Genomic DNA, 19,475 nt, shown 5'->3' on the forward strand with positions numbered 1-19,475 from the left:
TAAGTGTGCTAAGCATTAAAACATTATAATTTTAATTATTTTTTTTTATCAAATTTTTTGTTTGTCTATATATTTTGCAATTTTAAATGTACAAATAAGCTAGTTTATATATATTATATATCATATTTTGTTCCTTTTCTTATACTAATAAATTTTCTTTTGTTTACTTTCAGGCAAAGCTACATACTAGATTTCTATACATATACAATTTATCAGTAAATCGTTTCATATCAAAAGCAAATTTTATATAGTTTAATATATATGTACATGTATACATATATAAACTTATATGTAAAATTGAAAAAAGTTTTCGAGAACCAACATTTAACTGTAAAAGTTATAGAAATTCGATAGTATGTTTGAGGGATTATATATAAAAGAAATCCTTATAGAAAAACATTAAAAACAAAACAAGGTTAATAAGGAAATTTCGTACACGGTAAGTTAAATTAAATATTAAATTATATTAATAAATTAAATAATTTAAAGCAATGAATGATTAATTATATAATTAACTTTTATTAAGCACGAGGGATAAATTAATTTATGCAACATTTTTGCGCCATTAAAATGCATATAGTTTTATATACATTAAAATATTATTTTTAATAAGATATTTTTTATATATAAATATTTATAATATATATAAAAAATGTTTTTATTAAAAATTCGAAGTTCATTTTGTCTGTCATAAGATTTTTTTGTACTAAACATGATCGTTTATATCTTTTTTAATAGTAGAAAAAAGTTTTATTAAAAAACGCTTTTAAGTTTTATTAAAAAAAAGTTTTAATACCACTTTAAGTTTAAGTTTTAGTTTAATTATCACCCAATTTAGTAAAGATATATATTTTTATATCAAAATGAAATATTCAATAGAAAATTTAAATAATTATGAAAGTAATTATTTTAGAACCACAAACAAATAAAATATGTTCAGAGTTGTTCTTAATTCTGACAAATTAGTTTCCATTGCGGAAATTTATAGTTAACAATACATACTAAATGTATACTAAATATATACTAAATAAATAAAACAATATAGAAAACGATACTTCTAGTCGTTCTTATTAGTGATATATATTTTTTTGGTAGTATCAAACTTTTTATCGGACTAAACATTTTAAATAATTGTAATTTTTAACCAGTATTTATATAATAATTGACTTATTTACTTAGTGACAGTGTCATTTAATAATAAAGCAGATTTTGTCATGCTTAATCATGAAAAGAAAACAATAGTTATTAAAAATAAGATTTTAAAATCAAATCAATCAATGAATTTAAAATTTTAATCAATATCGAAAGCTGTTATAATCAAAAGTAATGTAAAATCTTGTTAGACAAAGTTTCTCTCTTAGTCTATTAGGGTTTTTATGAGGGTTTGGGATGATATATTTCATTATACATGGAATATGTTTCAGTTGTATATTGTTAAAATATAGTTTATTTGAAAATCCCTAATATATTAATACTACATAAAAAAATAAATTATATAAAATTTAATATAAAATAAATTAAAATAAAATAAATATTATATAAATAAAAGATAAATAATATATAAATAATATTTAAATAAAATACAAATTATATTGAAGTAATATATAAAAATAATAAATAAGCAACACTCCTATTCTGTTTGTCAATCTTCTTGCTATACTATATTTTACTTCTTTGTTACAAGAAAAATAATTGAATTAATTTAGACAATTTTCCTATTTGTCTATAATTTTACTAATTTACTACTATAATTTACTAATTTTACTATACTATAAACTCTTAGTTAGTTTTTAACATGTACACTTAGTAAACTCATTATTAATAGAGTTGCGGACTTAGTGCTCATGAGGAATTGGCTCTTGCTATCATAAGTACAAGAAGTTTTTGTTTTCTTCCTGAATTTATAAGATTCTTGTAAATTAGATTACTAACAATCTATGATAAAAAACCATTTTGAGTTGTTTTTTTATTTTAAAATATGTTGTTGTTTAGTGGTATTTCTTAATTAAATGGACTATATCGAAAAGTATACTACATCAGTATATATTTTTAAAAACTCTCGTCGTTTAAAGCTGTCAAAATATTTCTGATGTTGTCAAAAGGTTTTTGTTTCTTCCTCAAAGATTACAGGATCCTTTTAAGAACAGGATTGCTAAGAATATATGATATAAAATCGATTTTGGTTAGTTTTTTTAGTATGAAATTTAGTGTTACGTAGTAATCTTCAGTGATTAGTTTTGAAAGCTCTCGACGGTAAAAGTTATCAAAAATGTTGCTAATTAATAAATATCGACAGACGTAATAGACGGCGTGAAATCTACTGATTCTTGTATTATTTGTAAGTCGATGATTTTTATGGATAATTTTATGTGCTCTGTATCATACCATAGAAATGACACCACATCTAAACACTATCTTTAAGCAACTGTCTATTATATTCTGTCAAAGTTCAATTTATATGTTTTTCTCAACTGTATTTCTGTGTAGAAGAGCTGAGTGGCTCTTCCAGTATATCCAGTGTTCAGTTGTTCTTCTATTATATCTAATTGTTTACGCTGAATTTTTGGAATACCAAACTAGTAGAAACTGTAAACTTTATTAAACACGACAAAATTCTTTCCAAATTCATTGCATGTTGTATGTCATTAATATTTAATTATACTTAACATTAATATTGATATATAATATTAATATTAAACATAATATTAATATTTACTTTTTTTAAATCTTAAATGTTGTTTTAATTTTTATAGTTTATATTTCATAGTTTTTATTCTGTATAGCAAGAACTAATTTATGGATTTAGCTAGTGTGGTTTATTTATATCATGGTGTAATAAACTAGGTTAGGAAAGAATATTTTTATATAAGTTTCTGTATATTCGTAATATATATATATATATTATATTTATTTAAAGAAGTTTTATTTTTAGTGTAAAAATAACTCTTGTGATGCATTTAATATTATATATAAAAATCCCCAATCTTGCATAGCATGCCTACATTTTTATTATTAAAAAGATATATCTCATAGATATGTCTCATTGATATATCTCATAGATATATCCCATGGATATATCTCATTGATATATCTCATAGATATATCTCATAGATATATCTCATAGATATATATATATATTTTACTCTTTGTGCAAAAAAGTTTTTTTTTTCAAATGGTATTCTAATTACAGTCTATGACTACTAATCCAGAAGACCACAATGTATAAACATATTTTTAGTCTATTTAAAACAAATAACATTATATATATATATATATAAATAATTTTTATTATGTGCATGTTTAAATATATATAGAAACAATATTATTATATTTTTTTTAATTTTATATATATTTAATACATATTTAATATATATTTATATATAAGTAAATATATATATAAATATATATATATATAAATATATATATATATATTTTATAAATATATAAAATATATATATAAATATATATTATATATATATAAATATTAAATATATATTAAATATATAAATATATATATAAAATATATAAATATATATATAAAAATATTTTATTTTATATGTATTTATTATATTTTTTTTATGAGGATGGATCTAATTTTTTTGTTGTTGTTTAATGTATATCTTTGTAATATTCATTTAATCATATTTCTTCCTGCAACTAATTTTCATTTCTTTTTTTTTTTGTTTTTTTTTTTTGATAAAACAACATATTTTAATTCTTTTTAAAATTTTTTAAGTTCTTAAATTCTTTTTGTGTATTTGTGTTTTAAAATCAATTCAGTGATTCTGTAATATATATCTTAAAATATATATTATATGTATACAATATATATGTGTATATATATGGTAATAAATTGTAATTCTTATGAAGTACATCATTATAAATTTATTCAATAAGTTTTTGTTTTGAAAATAAAATTATAAAAGGAGAGGGGATAATAACACAAAAGTAATATATTTTTCATATATTTCTTAAAATAATTTATTTTTGTTTGGAAATAAAACAATATTATAGTTTTAAAGCAATTAATATTTTACCTCTAATATATATTATTACTAATAATTATTTTTGTTTTGGTTTCATATCCATTGTTTTTTTTTTTGGTTGTCTTAATTTTATTGCAATTTGTGATATAATATCTTTAAGAATTTTATTTTTCGTCACAAAAATACTGATGTGTATCCCCTCTTCAAAATTTTATTTTCAGACGAAAAGAAATGTCTTAAACGTCCGAACGCCTAATATTATACATATTATCCAATAATACTAAAATTCACGTATAGAAAGCATTAAATGTTGGTGGTGGAATAATGATATATTGTGATTGTTTAAGAACTAAATGACTCTACACACTAATAAGTACTGCAAAAAGACATAATAGTTGACAAAATTAAAATACCAGGAAGTAATTGAAGAAACCGACCATAATCAATTTTGGGTTAAAAATTAACATAAAATGGGCGCTAACGTTTCTCAATTGGAACGTGAAATTGGCTCAGACCTATTTCCACCCAATGAACACTATTTTGGATTGGTAAATTTTGGCAATACTTGCTACAGTAACTCTGTTCTGCAAGCACTGTATTTCTGTAAACCATTTCGGGAAAAAGTGCTTGAGTATAAAGCCAAAAATAAGCGTCCAAAAGAGACACTGCTCTCATGTTTGGCGGATTTATTCTACAACATAGCAACACAGAAGAAAAAAGTTGGTTCGATAGCACCAAAGAAATTCATTGCACGATTACGCAAGGAAAAGGAAGAGTTTGATAATTATATGCAACAAGATGCGCATGAATTTTTAAATTTTTTAATCAATCACATAAATGAGATAATACTAGCTGAGCGAAATAACAACAAAACTATTGTGAGTGCTAATGGCACAACAAGTAAATCATCCTCGACCTCGTCGACGTCGACATCAACCTCTACATCGAATTCTACTTCAAACGGTACTTGTACGAATTCATCGGGTTCCCTAAATGGCGTAGGTGAGCAAGCTACAACACCAATTCAACTCACCAATGCCGCCAATACTGAACCAACTTGGGTGCATGAAATTTTCCAAGGAACACTAACATCAGAAACGCGTTGCCTTAATTGTGAGACTGTCAGCAGCAAGGATGAGCATTTCTTCGACTTACAGGTCGATGTCGATCAGAATACATCAATTACGCATTGTCTGCGATGTTTTAGTAATACGGAGACATTATGCTCAGATAATAAATTTAAATGCGATAATTGTTGCAGTTATCAGGAAGCGCAGAAACGTATGCGTGTAAAAAAGTTACCGATGATATTGGCATTACATTTGAAACGCTTCAAATACATGGAACAATTTAACCGACATATAAAAGTATCGCATCGTGTAGTATTTCCATTAGAACTACGACTGTTCAACACATCCGATGATGCAGTTAATCCCGATCGTTTATATGATTTAATGGCGGTGGTGATACATTGTGGATCAGGACCAAATCGTGGACATTACATCAGCATTGTAAAAAGTCATGGCTTGTGGTTGCTTTTCGATGATGATATGGTCGATAAGATAGAAGCGTCAACAATAGAGGATTTTTACGGCTTGACTTCGGATATACAGAAGTCATCAGAGACTGGTTATATACTATTCTATCAGTCACGTGATTGCGCGCCATAGTATGTAAGTGGTGCATATAGTAACTAAGTTTATATATATAGTATAGCTGCTTTATATAGCAAAAAAATTAAATAACTTAAATAAATTTATTTTATATTTCAATCGTCTGCAAAGAACAAGTTTAATTCAAATAATTTATTGAATATTCCAAGAGACAATTAAAAAGTTATTATTTTACTTCAACTGTTTTTTATGTTAAATTATTAAATCAAATTTGTTGTAATTGTAAGAATTGTTGTTTTTATGACGTCGATAAATAGTTAATATTTTAATAAGTTGAATGTTTTAATATCTTGTTTTAATTAATATTTTATTTGCATAAATTATATAAATAAATTATTAAGGCAGAAAGCATTAAATTTAAAATAATTTTAAGTCATATATATTTTTTGTAACGAAATTAAATATTACTTATAATGAAAACGTTATAAAAAATCTGCCTGCAAACATATATATTTTTTTTAAATCGAAACTATTCTTAAGGAATATAAACGCGCTATAAATTACAATAAATAAAAATTAAAAACATTTAAAAATTTGTATTATTCATTTTAAAATTATTTATCCCACATATTTGGCTCTATTAGTTTGGGTGGGGGGGATATTTTATATAGACTTAACTCTGAACAGTGGCGTATACAAGTACAGATTTTGGGGTTGAAACATTCTTCAAATATTTTGTACTATTTTACACTAAATATTATGGATTTTATAATTAAATATATTTATATGAATTTTAAATTACTTTGCAAAAATAGTTCGTTTTCCCCCTTAAACGAATCTCTGTATACATCCCTGCTTCTGAATGTTTAAAAATAAGATAACACCTGCGAATTTACTTTTTATTTCAATTTTAAAAATAAATATTTTAAGTATAATTGCTTCTTAAAATATTTAGTATGTATGCGCATATGAGATATTTCTTAATTACTTAATTCTTTTCAAATTTAATGTTTATTTTTTATAAATTCAGCAGAGTTTTTGTTTGCGATAAATATATTTAAAGTAGTTATTTTAGTAAATGTTTATTAAATGAGCTGCGAAGATAAAAATATATAAATGAATAAGTATTTTGTGTTTAGTTAAATTATTGATTACTAAAAAAAACAAACTATGATTGGAATAATTTATCAATAATTAATTTAATGATCAACACTTCAAGTAGTGCTACTTTTTACAGAATGTAATAGCATGAATATAGTTTTTAACTAAATTAAAATAAAAAGCATTAGCATTTTTGTTGACTTTAAATATAGTGTGTATATAATAAGTACTAATTATACCATATGCGTATTCAAACCTAAAGGTTGAGTCAGGTTTAAAGGGCAAGTCTACGACACACTTTAAGTAGACCGCCTATGAGTCCAATGAGTTACCTTTGGACTTTTCTTTCCCTTGGTTTTTTAAAGTGTATTCAAAGTGGACTGTATTCAAAGTAGATACTTTGGTTTATTTGTTATGCAAATAATTAAAGTTAAAACAATAACTCAATCTATTAGGTGTTTTTACAACACCGTTTTTAAGTACGCACATATTTAATTTTCACATAAATATATATAATTTTAATAATAATTATAATTAATATAATTTTTCAATGCTACCATATATAGAAAAAGCTTTTAAAATATGCAATATATTTTATTTAATTGCTTATAATTGTTTTTTTTGTTAACTTAGAGAGTATCTCAGATATGTTCTCTAAAGCAGTTTTGTTTAATTTTTTTTGTTTTCAACTTAATAAAAAAATAAGAACAGATTACTAATAACTATTTAAAGTTAGCACAAAGTATTAAAAAATATTAAAAACATTAGATTAGTTTGATGATAAAAACCTCATTCGAAAAACGAAAGATTTTGGGTTTGCCAGAGGCCATAAGGAAGAGAAGGTATAAATGGGTAGTGAAAAAGTTCCAAATTTGTTGAAATTATCCCAAGGAGTTGTAGCAAGAAGAAAGGAAAATATATTGTGAAAATATATTTAAAAAAATAAAATTATAAAACCTTGTTAAATTTTTATTTCTGGCTGGAAGAAAGACGAAATTAACTGTTTTCAAATTAGTTGAAATTATTACAATGAGTAGCAGTAAGAAGGGAAATGTTGAAACCTTGGTAAATTGGTTTCGTTGACAAAAAGAAGAATGAAGTTTACTGTTTCCAATTTAGATGAAATGATTGCAATGAACAGCAATAAGAAGGGAATATGATAAGTGGGAATATGATATATTTCACTTATTCTTTGAAAAAAAAAATATAGAAAATTATGGATATAGACGAGCTTTAATATTCATATTCAGTAACCATTCATATATTTGCTTATATCATATTGGATAAGAAGTTCCAATAAATTATAGTAGCCTACTTTATCATATAAAATTTGAAATCGTTATTATGAAACTTTCAGTTCATAATAAAAGAAAGTTTTAAACGGTATTACATTGAATTATTTAAGTATATTATAATGTTTGCGAACACCGTTTTAACCTCATAATAACTTAAGTTTGATGGTAAATTCAAATCAAATCAAATATTAAAAATTATTTTAAAAAGATTGGATATGAAAATACAAAAGAAAACAGGTGGGATGATACCACCTTAATGTAAACGCCAAAGTACTTCGAAATGTAAGCAATTTTATATAGAAAATTAATTCAAATTATTTTTTTTTGTTATGAAGGCTTGCGATAAAGAATAAATTAATTTTTAACGTCCGTTTTAATGAAGAAAACTAAATTCTTCACATATACTATTGTTTTTATTTGAGTGGTTTTTATCGAGCAGTAGTAAATTACAACAACAAATTTTTTTATTATTTTTAATTAATATAATTTGTGGCTGATTCCAACATCAGTGGAATTGGAATTATTGGAATTATTTCTTATATTTAATTATTCGTAAATAATTTTTTGAGACTGCATGTATCTTAATAATAATTATAATTTCAATTCGTAAAATTCATTAATTAATTTGGAGTAAATATAAATAAATTTATTTTCAAAGTATAAATAAATTTATTTTCAAATTGGTGCCAAATTAAAATAATTTTTGTAAAATTTGATACTTTAACATTCAAAGATAAAAATTAAAGTGCAAATATCTTATCTGACTTATCTAAAAGTTGTTTTTACATTACTACAATCTACATCTGTCGCTTAAGGTGGAAATACTTGTATGTATTTTTTAAATTTGATATAAAAAACATTTATGCATGATTATTTTCGAGTTATCTGCGTACATAGATAAATATTTCAAAATATTTACCTAGGCCTATATTTGTTATCTAAACAAATAAATAGAACAAGCGATTAGTTCACAACTGTTTTATGAAATAATTTATTACTAATGTGAAATATACTAGTACTTATCTGCAAGAGCACTTATCTTTACTCTCAATATGTGTAATTTTACACTTAAAAATATTTCAAAATTTCTTTTAATGTTTATTGAGAAGTGAGAAAGTATTTGTAAAACAATTAAGAGTCTATCTATGCAACTTATAGTTAAAAAAATAATGTGTGTGTGTATAGCATATGCAGAAGAAAAATGTATTTATTATAAAAAGTAAATAAGTTTTCAGCTAAGATTGTCTATAAAAGATGAAAGTCACTAAAAAAGACATTATAGCATTGAAGAAAAACATACTTTATTGTTGCCACACTTGCTATTGTACAAAATCCAATTTTTTTTTTGGCATCAATTGAGATGGGATTACACAATAAATCGTTGATAAAGTCAATATGCTCGATTGCAAGTTTCTCGTCCAATATTGTGTGTCACAGGTTTCCAAATATAAACTGACATTGTACGCATATGAGTTCTCCTGTTAACAAATAAACAGTCAGACCTTTATCAAACCAAAAAGAAAAAAAAGAAACAAAAAAAGAAAAATGTTATAATATGCATTTAAGTATATATTATGTAAAGTTCGACCTACAATACTTGTTTCATTATCAATTTCAACTACTTAAGTTGGCTTTGTTTTATAACATTAAATTACATATAATTTATCTAACAGAAAATTAAGTGAAAGTAGTTGTTTTGATTTGAGATACAATCAGTTGTGTGAGATACTCGCTCGTCGTACTTACCATAAACAAGTAGCTGTAGTGTTGAAACTAATGCGGAACTCGATTAACATTTGTAAATGTACGCCATCTATCAAGTATAAGTCTGTCGCGTCTGACTGCCAATTAAGATGCAATTTATTCCAAGGCATTTATTGAAAATCATTTACGCATGCGTCGTCGCCATTGGAGTTAATAAATTTTAAGATCCTCCACACAGTTAAGCGATGAAGTGTCGCCAGCCTGCCGCAGGTCTACTCGTAAAGTGCAATTCAGTTATTCATATATTCATTTATTTAGATACTCTTGTATTTATGAATTTATGCTCCAATATGCAATTACACATGTGCACTATGTATGTGAGTGGCACAAATGTGTTGCGCATGCGTTTCTGCAACGCATAATTTACTTCTTTTTGCGACGGCTCCATGTCGTTTAGGCTTAAGTCTTGTGGCATCGGAATTTATTCGGGGAAATTGCATATTTGTTGAACACGTTTATCTGCAATTACTTCAAATATTTTTTTATTAAAATTTAATATCTTAAAAGTTGTTGAAATGATAGGTTTTGACAGTTTCTTAGATATGCACTAAGTGTTTTTGCTACGTAAAACATTTGATAGTTGAAATAAACTGCTTAAGAGATATTTTTAAAACTGATATAATAAACAGTCTTATTTTTTATATGATTAAATGATTACAAGATAGATGTAAATACTTTAGTCACCTTAATGTTGCTTTTTTAAATATAAAATATTTTTATTTTACTTATAATTTTAATTGACTTTTAAGAGGTATTTATAAGCAAAAAAAAAAATTCCTAAGTATTAAAAAGCTGAAGTAAATCAAAATATTTGTATAAATATATAAACGGTTTTAATTATGTTTGGAATTCAAAACTAGGACCTACTTAAAAAAACATTTTTAAATAGTGTTTTGAGCATGTAATTCCATTTGTAAACAAAAAACATATTATTATATTGAAGCTGTTTTGAGCCAGTGCACTTAAGCACTTTTACTCTTTCTTAACCCAAGGTATTTTCAAAACCCCTCTTCACACCTTGACTAGATTATTGTTTATCACTTCATCAGACTAAGCAATAATTGACCTCAGATCTGCATACCCCCCCGAGGAGCCTGTAACCATTTTGAGATTTGATAACGCGGTGTTGGTCAATTTTCGCAAATAATTTCAGGACTCTATCCTTTATGTATACGGTTTTTTGGCATTTCCGATCGGAAATCTATTGCGGCATTTTCTAATGCATGTTGGCCTTAAGTTTCTCTGGCGTCTTTGGCTTGTTGATATAAGCAGCCACAGAGGAAAAATCTGTAGTCGAATCTAGTAAACGCAGAGGCCAATCGAAATTTTTAATTTTTAATAAAAAGCGATCGAGAAATAGTAGCTTCAAAAGTCAATTTTGGCACGAGCTGTATGAGGTGATTTGGTATCTTGTTGAAACCAGAAATTCTGCATGCCTTTTTGTTTTCAATTTTGCCACTGACGTCCTCAAAGAAGTTTGGAAAAAGTATTCCGCACTACAATGTCACTGTCACCTTTTCGCAGTAAAGAGTTACTTATTCAATAATTTAAAGATTTTGCGTGACATCGCTTGTTTATTTACGGTTCCGTTTAACATGAAATGCGCCTCATCACTCAAAAAATGTTTTTTTACCAAAAATTCACCTGGGTTACAGTGCCTATGGTTGTTATTTTAACAGCCAATAAACATTGTATTTTATTTATCTGTATTTATATATAGTCTTCTTTATGTCTAATGCGTTGCCATCCTTTCTCAGTAATTATCCTTTGACATCTATTACTTGAAGTGTTGAAATTTTTGCCATTAAAATTTAATTAATTATATTTTAAGTGCATTTTCGTCTTTGAAATTTTAGTGTCAACAGAATTATGAATATTAGAGGTTAGTAAAAATATATTCATTTTATTAAATCATGTGCATTTCAAAAGAAACATCTGTACTGAAAACTAAAAACCGCTTTTGAAATTCGAGTTTTAAAACAAGTGAAGTATAACAATTAATTTTAGTGTTGATTTACAGATGTCCAGATGTATATTTAAGCAACTAAAATGACAGAATTGAATATTAACTGCATTTGAAGTTAAGAAACTAGCGCTGATACTGATAAAATAATTTAAGATATATAAATATTTCAAAAAAAAAAAATGATATATAATAATTATATCACATAAATAATTTTATGGATATGTCTTATAGCCATGATTTGAAAAATAAATTAATGCAACAAAAACAATAATATGATTATTATATATATTATTTAAATAAATTTCTTCCTCTTAATAACTATTATTCAATATTTGTGTGTATAAGATTTTTCATTTAATTCTAACAGCAAAAATTGTAGCATATTTCTAGGTGCTTAATTATTTTATGTTATGATCTTAAAATATATCTTAACGTTTAGTATTTATAAATTTAAATGAAATGTTATTAAAGAATGTACTCTTTAATACTTCAAAAAATAATTTATTTATAAGAGTATTATGTGTAAAGGAATTTCTTTTTTCATGTTATTATAAAGTCATAAAAATTCACTCACTATATAATTGCAACGTGCGGAACGTGACCGCGCTACGCAGTTTGGCATCAATTTCTGCCTTCTGTACTCTAATAAAAATAGAAAAGTACAAAAAACATCAACTCATTTCATATTCATTATATAAACAAACTGCGCAACTCATTTGCTGATGTCTGTACTTCATATTGCAACAATTTTCTGTATGATTCATTCTTATTGCTTCCTTTTGATATCCACATCCAGTTGATTATGTGCTGTTTCCATTAGCTCTCCCACATGCACATCATCTATTGTGCGTCTGTTGTATACCATATCTGAGTTCATCGGGATGAATCTGCCTGCACCAATGTACAAAGTGCAAAATACCGCACCGTTGGAGACCAATGGCTACCACCCAATAATAGAAGATGGTACCATATGGTTTGTATAATAGAGTGTATGCTTTTTATTTAATTTTTAATGTGTTCTTTATGTGTATCACATGACTTTGTATGAGGTTAAGATGTGCAACGATATATTGCAACGTGGTCAGGATTTGTCGATATCGTATTGGTTGTATTATTAAAATAGTTGCAATACTTCCATATGCTTTCAATAGAATATTGATGGACTTTGCTAAAGAATAGACTGAGTTTGACTGCTTAGCAAATGATTATTGTTTACATAAAATTCAACTTCATATTTCTATATTTTTAAAACAAACTGTTAACTATTAGAATATTAAGTACTATGCATTTTTTATATAATATATTAGATATTAATTATATTAGTTATTAATATAAAATAAACTAATAAATTTTATGTAAAATATACTAATATATTTTATATAATAATATTATATTTTATATATATATATTATATTTTATATAATATATATTATATTTTATATAATATATATTATATTTTATATAATATATATATACTATCTATAGAATCTATAAAATATACTAATATATTTTATATATGAATATTTAATAAAAAAAGTCTTACTTATAGTATCAGTAGCTTTTAATCCATCTATTCGTTTTATAAATAAGGATGTTTGGAGTTATAAAAAATTCACATATCTTCCTAACATAAAGATATAAAGACATCTGTCAAGCGCTTAAACCATTAAAAATATTTATTAATTATTTAATTATAGAATTTTAATTTATAAAAATAAAAATGTTAATAATTCTTCGATTAAACTGCTAGACTTACCAACACCGCGTTATCAAATCTCAGAATGGTTACAGGTTCCTCGGAGAGGTATGCAGATCTGAGATCAATTATTGCTTAGTCTGATGAAGTGATAAACAATAATCTAGTCAAGGTGTAAAGAGGGGTTTTGAAAATACCTCGAGTTAAGAAAGAGTAAAAATGCTCAAGTGCACTAGCTCAAATAGCTCCAACAGAATAATTCTTCGATTAAAAAACAAATAATTGGCTTTCATTCTAAAATACTTTATCGGAACCCATTCAAAGAATTTTTACTATTTTATTTTTTCAATTTGTATCGTAATTGTTTATTTTACATATTTTTTTACTCTTATTTGGTATATGTTTATCTATCTCATTAAAAAAATTCAATTGAGATAATTTTTAGAAATTCTTTAGTTTTTGAATGCGATTGCAGTATCTTTTTTTATTTACATTGTTTGTTGTTGCATGTAGGGGGCATGGCTTTGTAGGTGATCAAAATATATTTTTTTGTTTTGCAAATTTTTTTAAAAAACTAATTAAGTTTATTATAGTATAGTGATGACATAAGCTCAAGAAGATTGGCAATAAAAATAATTGGCGACACGATATAAACTAATTAGAGTTTTCATATTTAATTAAAATTAAAATTTTAATTAATTTGAAAAGTTATGATCTCAATGCATGGTAGAAAAACTATTTCATAATATAAAATATATATATTGTACAATTGATATATTTATATAGAATAGATATTTTTGTATGTATAGAAAAATATGTAAAAGAAAAATATGCTTAAACTTTTCAACTACAATCAATTTTTTTGTATAGAAAAGATATCTCTGAAATTATAGAAAAATATATAAAAAGATATGCTTGGATTTCCTCACTACAATATATATTTTATATAAAATAGATATTTTTATATAGTTCTAGATGCGATTATATATATAAATTATACATGTACATATCCTAATAATCTTATAATCTCATCTTATATATATTTATACATATCTTATATATATCTTACATATATTATTCCTATAGTTTTAGAAAAAATTTATCAGTGTGATTTATGTCACATTATAATTAACATAATTACATATGGAATATATTTTCTTATTCATAGACAATTGATTTATATGCAATTCTTAGAATATTTCAAGTACCATAAATCTATTAAAATATTTTAAATGCACTTTGCTTAAGGCAACACATGTGCCATACGCGTGCGCAACTGCATCTGCACTTGAATATTTCGTATAAGAAACTGTACATTTTTCAATATGCATTGACATACTTGAATACACATGTAGATCACATCTTTCAGAATTTCCTTCCTTTCTCAATTAAAGTATATCCTTTGTCCAAATTCTAAATAGGAGCCAACAATAAGCTGGGAAGATACTTTTCAAATTTGGCATTGCGATGTTTCATTTGTTATTTTTGAAATTCGAATCATGGTTTAACGTATCTGAAGTGTTTATTTATTTATCCAAGCTGGTACTTCAATTTAATGTTGTTGTTATTGTTATTGTCTGTTAAAAATGTTTATTTTACTATTTCTATAGTTGCATAAATATACAATTAAATCAAATAACGCCCATGTGATTTGTATTTTTATGTTAAATATGTACTTTGTTATTTCATATGAATTTCTTGTGAATGACATTTTGGTATTTTGAGGGTAAGTTTTTCTAAGGGTCATTAGCTAGTCATCAAATAAAACAATCAATCAACAAAATAAATTTTTATACTAATGTAGATTATAATATTAAGTATGCAGTTTGTTATTTAACGGACACCAAAGTGATTTGTGAGTTACGTTAATGTAGCAGAAAGTCTTGAGTTTGAATCGAATTGAGCAACGTGGGTACTTCGTTTTTTAAAACTCAACTTAAAGATAAAATTGAACTAAGAATGGAAACTGAAGTTGAAGGTACTCTAGACTTTAATGTACTATAATTCTATTAATTTAGTTTCTATGTATTTCTTCAGAAAAAGTAAGTTTTGATTATGTTAGCGAGTTTAGAGATTCTAATAAGATTCCAAAGATCGTTTCTAATTAAAACTTATATGTCGTTTGATTGCGTCTGTGAGTTCAAAGTTTCTAAAGGTTATTTTTAATTATAATATATACGTTCTATGCCAAGAAATTTATTTCAAATATGAAAACGGGTATTAGTAAGATAATTCTTTATTTAAAAAATTTGATATTTTAACCAAGTAAGTTATGTTTGATACTGCCAAATATCCATCATTACTTGTCAGTATATAATTTTTGTACTGAAAGTGTCAGGAATGGAAGCTTAAACTTACTTTGACCGTGAATACTGAGCTTTGAACTTTCTTCAAATATTTGCTTATTTATTTCTTTTTGATTATTTATTTCTTTTTGATTTTATTAGTTTTACTATTTTGGAGGCTTTTGTTTTTTGAGCATCTTGGCTAACTCTAGGATTAAACCGCCTTTGTCAAATGTTCATAGTGGTTTTTAAATCTCTGAGTTTCTTATATGGTAAAACAATGTGGCAATAGGTCTCAATGGATCTTTAGGATCCATCGATATATTCTAATCTAACTCTCTTTTTGCTCACAAAAAATAAATGTAAAATTCTCCGGTTAATTATACATCTTTTGTCATCTTATTTTTGTTTTAAAGCAAAAGAAGATGTAATTCAAATCTATAGAATTTAAAATATAGAACATAAAATATAGATTATAAAATATAAAATATAGAATAAAGAATATAAACTATGGAACATAAAATATAGAATACAAAATATAGAATACAAAATATAGAATATAAAGTATAGAACATAAAATATAGAAAAAGAATAAAAAATATAAAATACAGAATATAAAACATAGAATATAAAATATAGAATACAAAATATAGAATATAAAATATAGAATATAATATATAGAATATAAAATATAGAATATGGAATCCAGAAGATATAGGTTCTTAGGAAGATACTTCTTAAATAGTTTTCAGACTGTTCAACGGTGAAGACGAAAGACCTATTAAATTATCTAAATTCAGTGGGATGTATTTAGTTTTTACTCTTCAATACTAGGGTTCTTGCGAGGTATGTGGTAGCAAAACGGCGAAAAATCGCTAATTGAGGTACATGGAAGTTATCTAATGACCTATCACTGCAACCAAACAATCATAGCATATAAACTTTTGAATATAAAATATTTAAAAATGCCTAAGAATATATAAAAATGCATAAGAATATATAAAAATATTTAAAAATATATAAAAATTATATGAAAATATATAAATATATAAAATAATATCAAATATAAAAATATATAAATATATGAATATACACGGGATATATAAATATTTTATAATAATATTTTTGTGACATATTTGCATATTATTTAAATAGTATTAAAATTATTTATGTAAACATATAAAAGAAATAAAAAGATATTATATTCTAAACAATTTAAACTTGACAAGAGAAACATTGGTTAAAGTAGGTACTCAATCTTATTTAATTAAATTTCCATAACAAGAAATTCCATTCCGAACGACGATATTACTGATTGTATCACCCTGCATTTTTTACTATCAACGCTTGCAACCATTTAATTACAATATCGAATACACTTGCATTTAATTATAACACATCGTCATATATCATATATGCACACAAAGTGAAACGCGTTCCACAGATACAATCCACAAACAAAATTAGCAGTGACAGTGCTGGTGGCCACTTTTTTACAATATGTTATCTGCATTAGTTCGTCAAATAGTCACATAATCATTATAAACTTTGAAATAAAACTGAAAAAAATGGACAATAAATATGTGGAAGTTACTTTGATTTACAACTCAGCATCAAGTGCATTTGTATCTTTTCAAAACTCATGCAAAACTCTATCTATCCATCCGAATTAAAATTACCAGCGTCTACAGCATTAGCAGTAATGAATCTCTCATACAAGTGCAGTAGTGCGATGATGTAGTGCATAAAAATTAAACTTTACAAGCGTACCGAAGCATATTTGTTTTGAATGTGTGTATCTGTGTGTGTATCTATGTGTGTACTTGCTTCTACATTTGTATCTCAGAACTTTGCATTTAGTGCCTTCGCTTTTTGGGGTTAATTTGTCGCTGTTCTTATTGTAGCACGTTGCTTTTGTTATTGTATAATCAAAGCGATGTGGTGTTGTCGTTTCTGTGCTCGTTTACTGGTTGTGTTGGTTGTTTAAGCTTTAACGTTGCCAGATCTTTTTACAAATATTTATAAAAAAAGAACACAAATAATTTCCCTGAAGTAAAACATACTTTTCTATTCTAAATCTAAATCTACTTGCATGGTGTATAGTGTATGCATTCACCAGATACACCAGCTACACCAGCTATTGTCCGCCAACATTTTCCCTCCCCCAATGCAACTTATGTTATCGTAAATTTATTTGTGGTTGCCACTGGGAGCCATTTGGGTATGTTCGGCACTTTTCACAGTTCGGATTTTTAGTCTCCTTGAGCTTGTCTAACTGTGTAAATGTGCGACGCGTGTTTTTCGTTTCGTTTCAAATAATTTATTTTTATTTAACCTAAAGATTATTTATATTTATTATTTTATTTTTCGTAATTTTGCGTTCTTCTGTGAAAACTGTGCGCTACATACATTTTGCGTATAATTCACTGTCTTCCAACAATACATGTATTTTTCGGTAAAAAGATATTGGACTCGATTTAATATACATTCAAAAAAATTTTTAATTCGTGAATCGTCTGATGTTTAATGACGCAGTGTATTATCTTGTAAACATTGTACTTGTGCTAATTTAATAATAAAAAATAATAAAAAAATATAAGAAAACTTAAATTATGAACCGCCAATTTGGAAATTGCAAATTCTTTCATTGTTTAAATTGAATAATATTTGAATAATTTAATTAAAGACGTCTTATATGTATGTAAAACAAAAGATTATTGTACTGAGTTCTTTATGTTTTTCAAAAAAATTGCTAATAAAAGTTATAACAGATTCACTTAAATAATAAAAAAATAAATTAAATATATTTTAATACAACCAAAAAATAAAAAACTATAATTTTAATACTGGTAATAATATAAAATATATGTAATGTAATATAAATATATACACATGTATAAGAAAATATAATAAAAATAAAAAACAATTATAAAATAAAAATAAAAAAATATGAAGAAATGAACCATTGCAAATGCAAACTAAAAGTTTTAAATAAAAAACAAATTAATTTCCTGCAAACAAAAAAATCAAAAAAAATTTTCGTAAACTTAAAACAAAATATATAAAATTGTTTACATAAACAGTTTTGTGCTTATAAATGTTTATCTTAGAAAAGTAGAGCTTTTCTAGTGAAATATATATAACAGATATATATCTTGAACTATGGTAAAATTTATAATTTATTTTTATATATTTACGATTTCAGCACACACAAATAATTTATGAGTTTTCTTCAGTAAAAATACATATAAGCTAAGAATACATTTGTAAAATTTTAATATGTATTTACTATAAACATAGATTCATACATATACTGTATTTAATAATATATGCATATATACTTATAAATTTTTTTAAATGATTTAATTAAATAAATAAACTTCCTGGATTTAACTGCAAGAGTTTAAATTACTTTTGTTTTTATTTGAATTCTCATATTTCTTATCAATTTATTTTATTTAAAAATAAATACGCTGATGTAAACATTTTTATACTCACATATATATACATATATTTATTGAAACAAATTGTTATAATTTATATAAAGTCATATTCTATTTAAAATTTACAAAAATTGATAAGATAAAAGTTGTTTGTCTAATCACTGTGTCAATTCATAGAATTTTTACTGAAAATTTATTTGCATTCTTAATTCCTTCCATAAATGCACTTCATACTCATATATGATAAAATGTTTATCATATATAAATATGTCTCGAAGTTAACTTGAATTATTTAGATAAACATTTACAGTATTTACTCAACGAAT

The 19,475-nt window shown here is 24.8% G+C and overlaps 2 protein-coding genes across 2 annotated transcripts in view; both read left to right on the top strand.

Annotated features, from left to right (window-relative positions):
* The first annotated feature begins 352 nt into the window (after positions 1-352).
* LOC119678696 (ubiquitin carboxyl-terminal hydrolase 46) lies at positions 353-5,755 on the top strand. Its single transcript, XM_038090681.1, has 2 exons — positions 353-439; positions 4,208-5,755. The coding sequence occupies exon 2, from the start codon at positions 4,457-4,459 to the stop codon at positions 5,654-5,656; it is 1,200 nt and encodes a 399-aa protein (XP_037946609.1). The 5' UTR covers positions 353-439; positions 4,208-4,456; the 3' UTR covers positions 5,657-5,755.
* LOC119678692 (homeobox protein 5) overlaps positions 355-19,475 on the top strand; it is a 51,280-nt gene continuing 32,159 nt past the window's right edge. Inside the window, exon 1 of the mRNA XM_038090677.1 lies at positions 355-439. The gene's annotated coding sequence lies outside the window, so the exon portion shown is untranslated. The remainder of the gene's footprint in view (positions 440-19,475) is intronic.

Source organism: Teleopsis dalmanni, chromosome 2, assembly GCF_002237135.1.
Source record: "Teleopsis dalmanni isolate 2A chromosome 2, ASM223713v2, whole genome shotgun sequence".
Classification (NCBI taxonomy): Eukaryota; Metazoa; Arthropoda; class Insecta; order Diptera; family Diopsidae; genus Teleopsis; species Teleopsis dalmanni.

Bases quoted from the DNA above. Each gene is read 5' to 3' on its own strand.
- LOC119678696 (XM_038090681.1), top strand. From the start codon at position 4,457: ATGGGCGCTAACGTTTCTCAATTGGAACGTGAAATTGGCTCAGACCTA.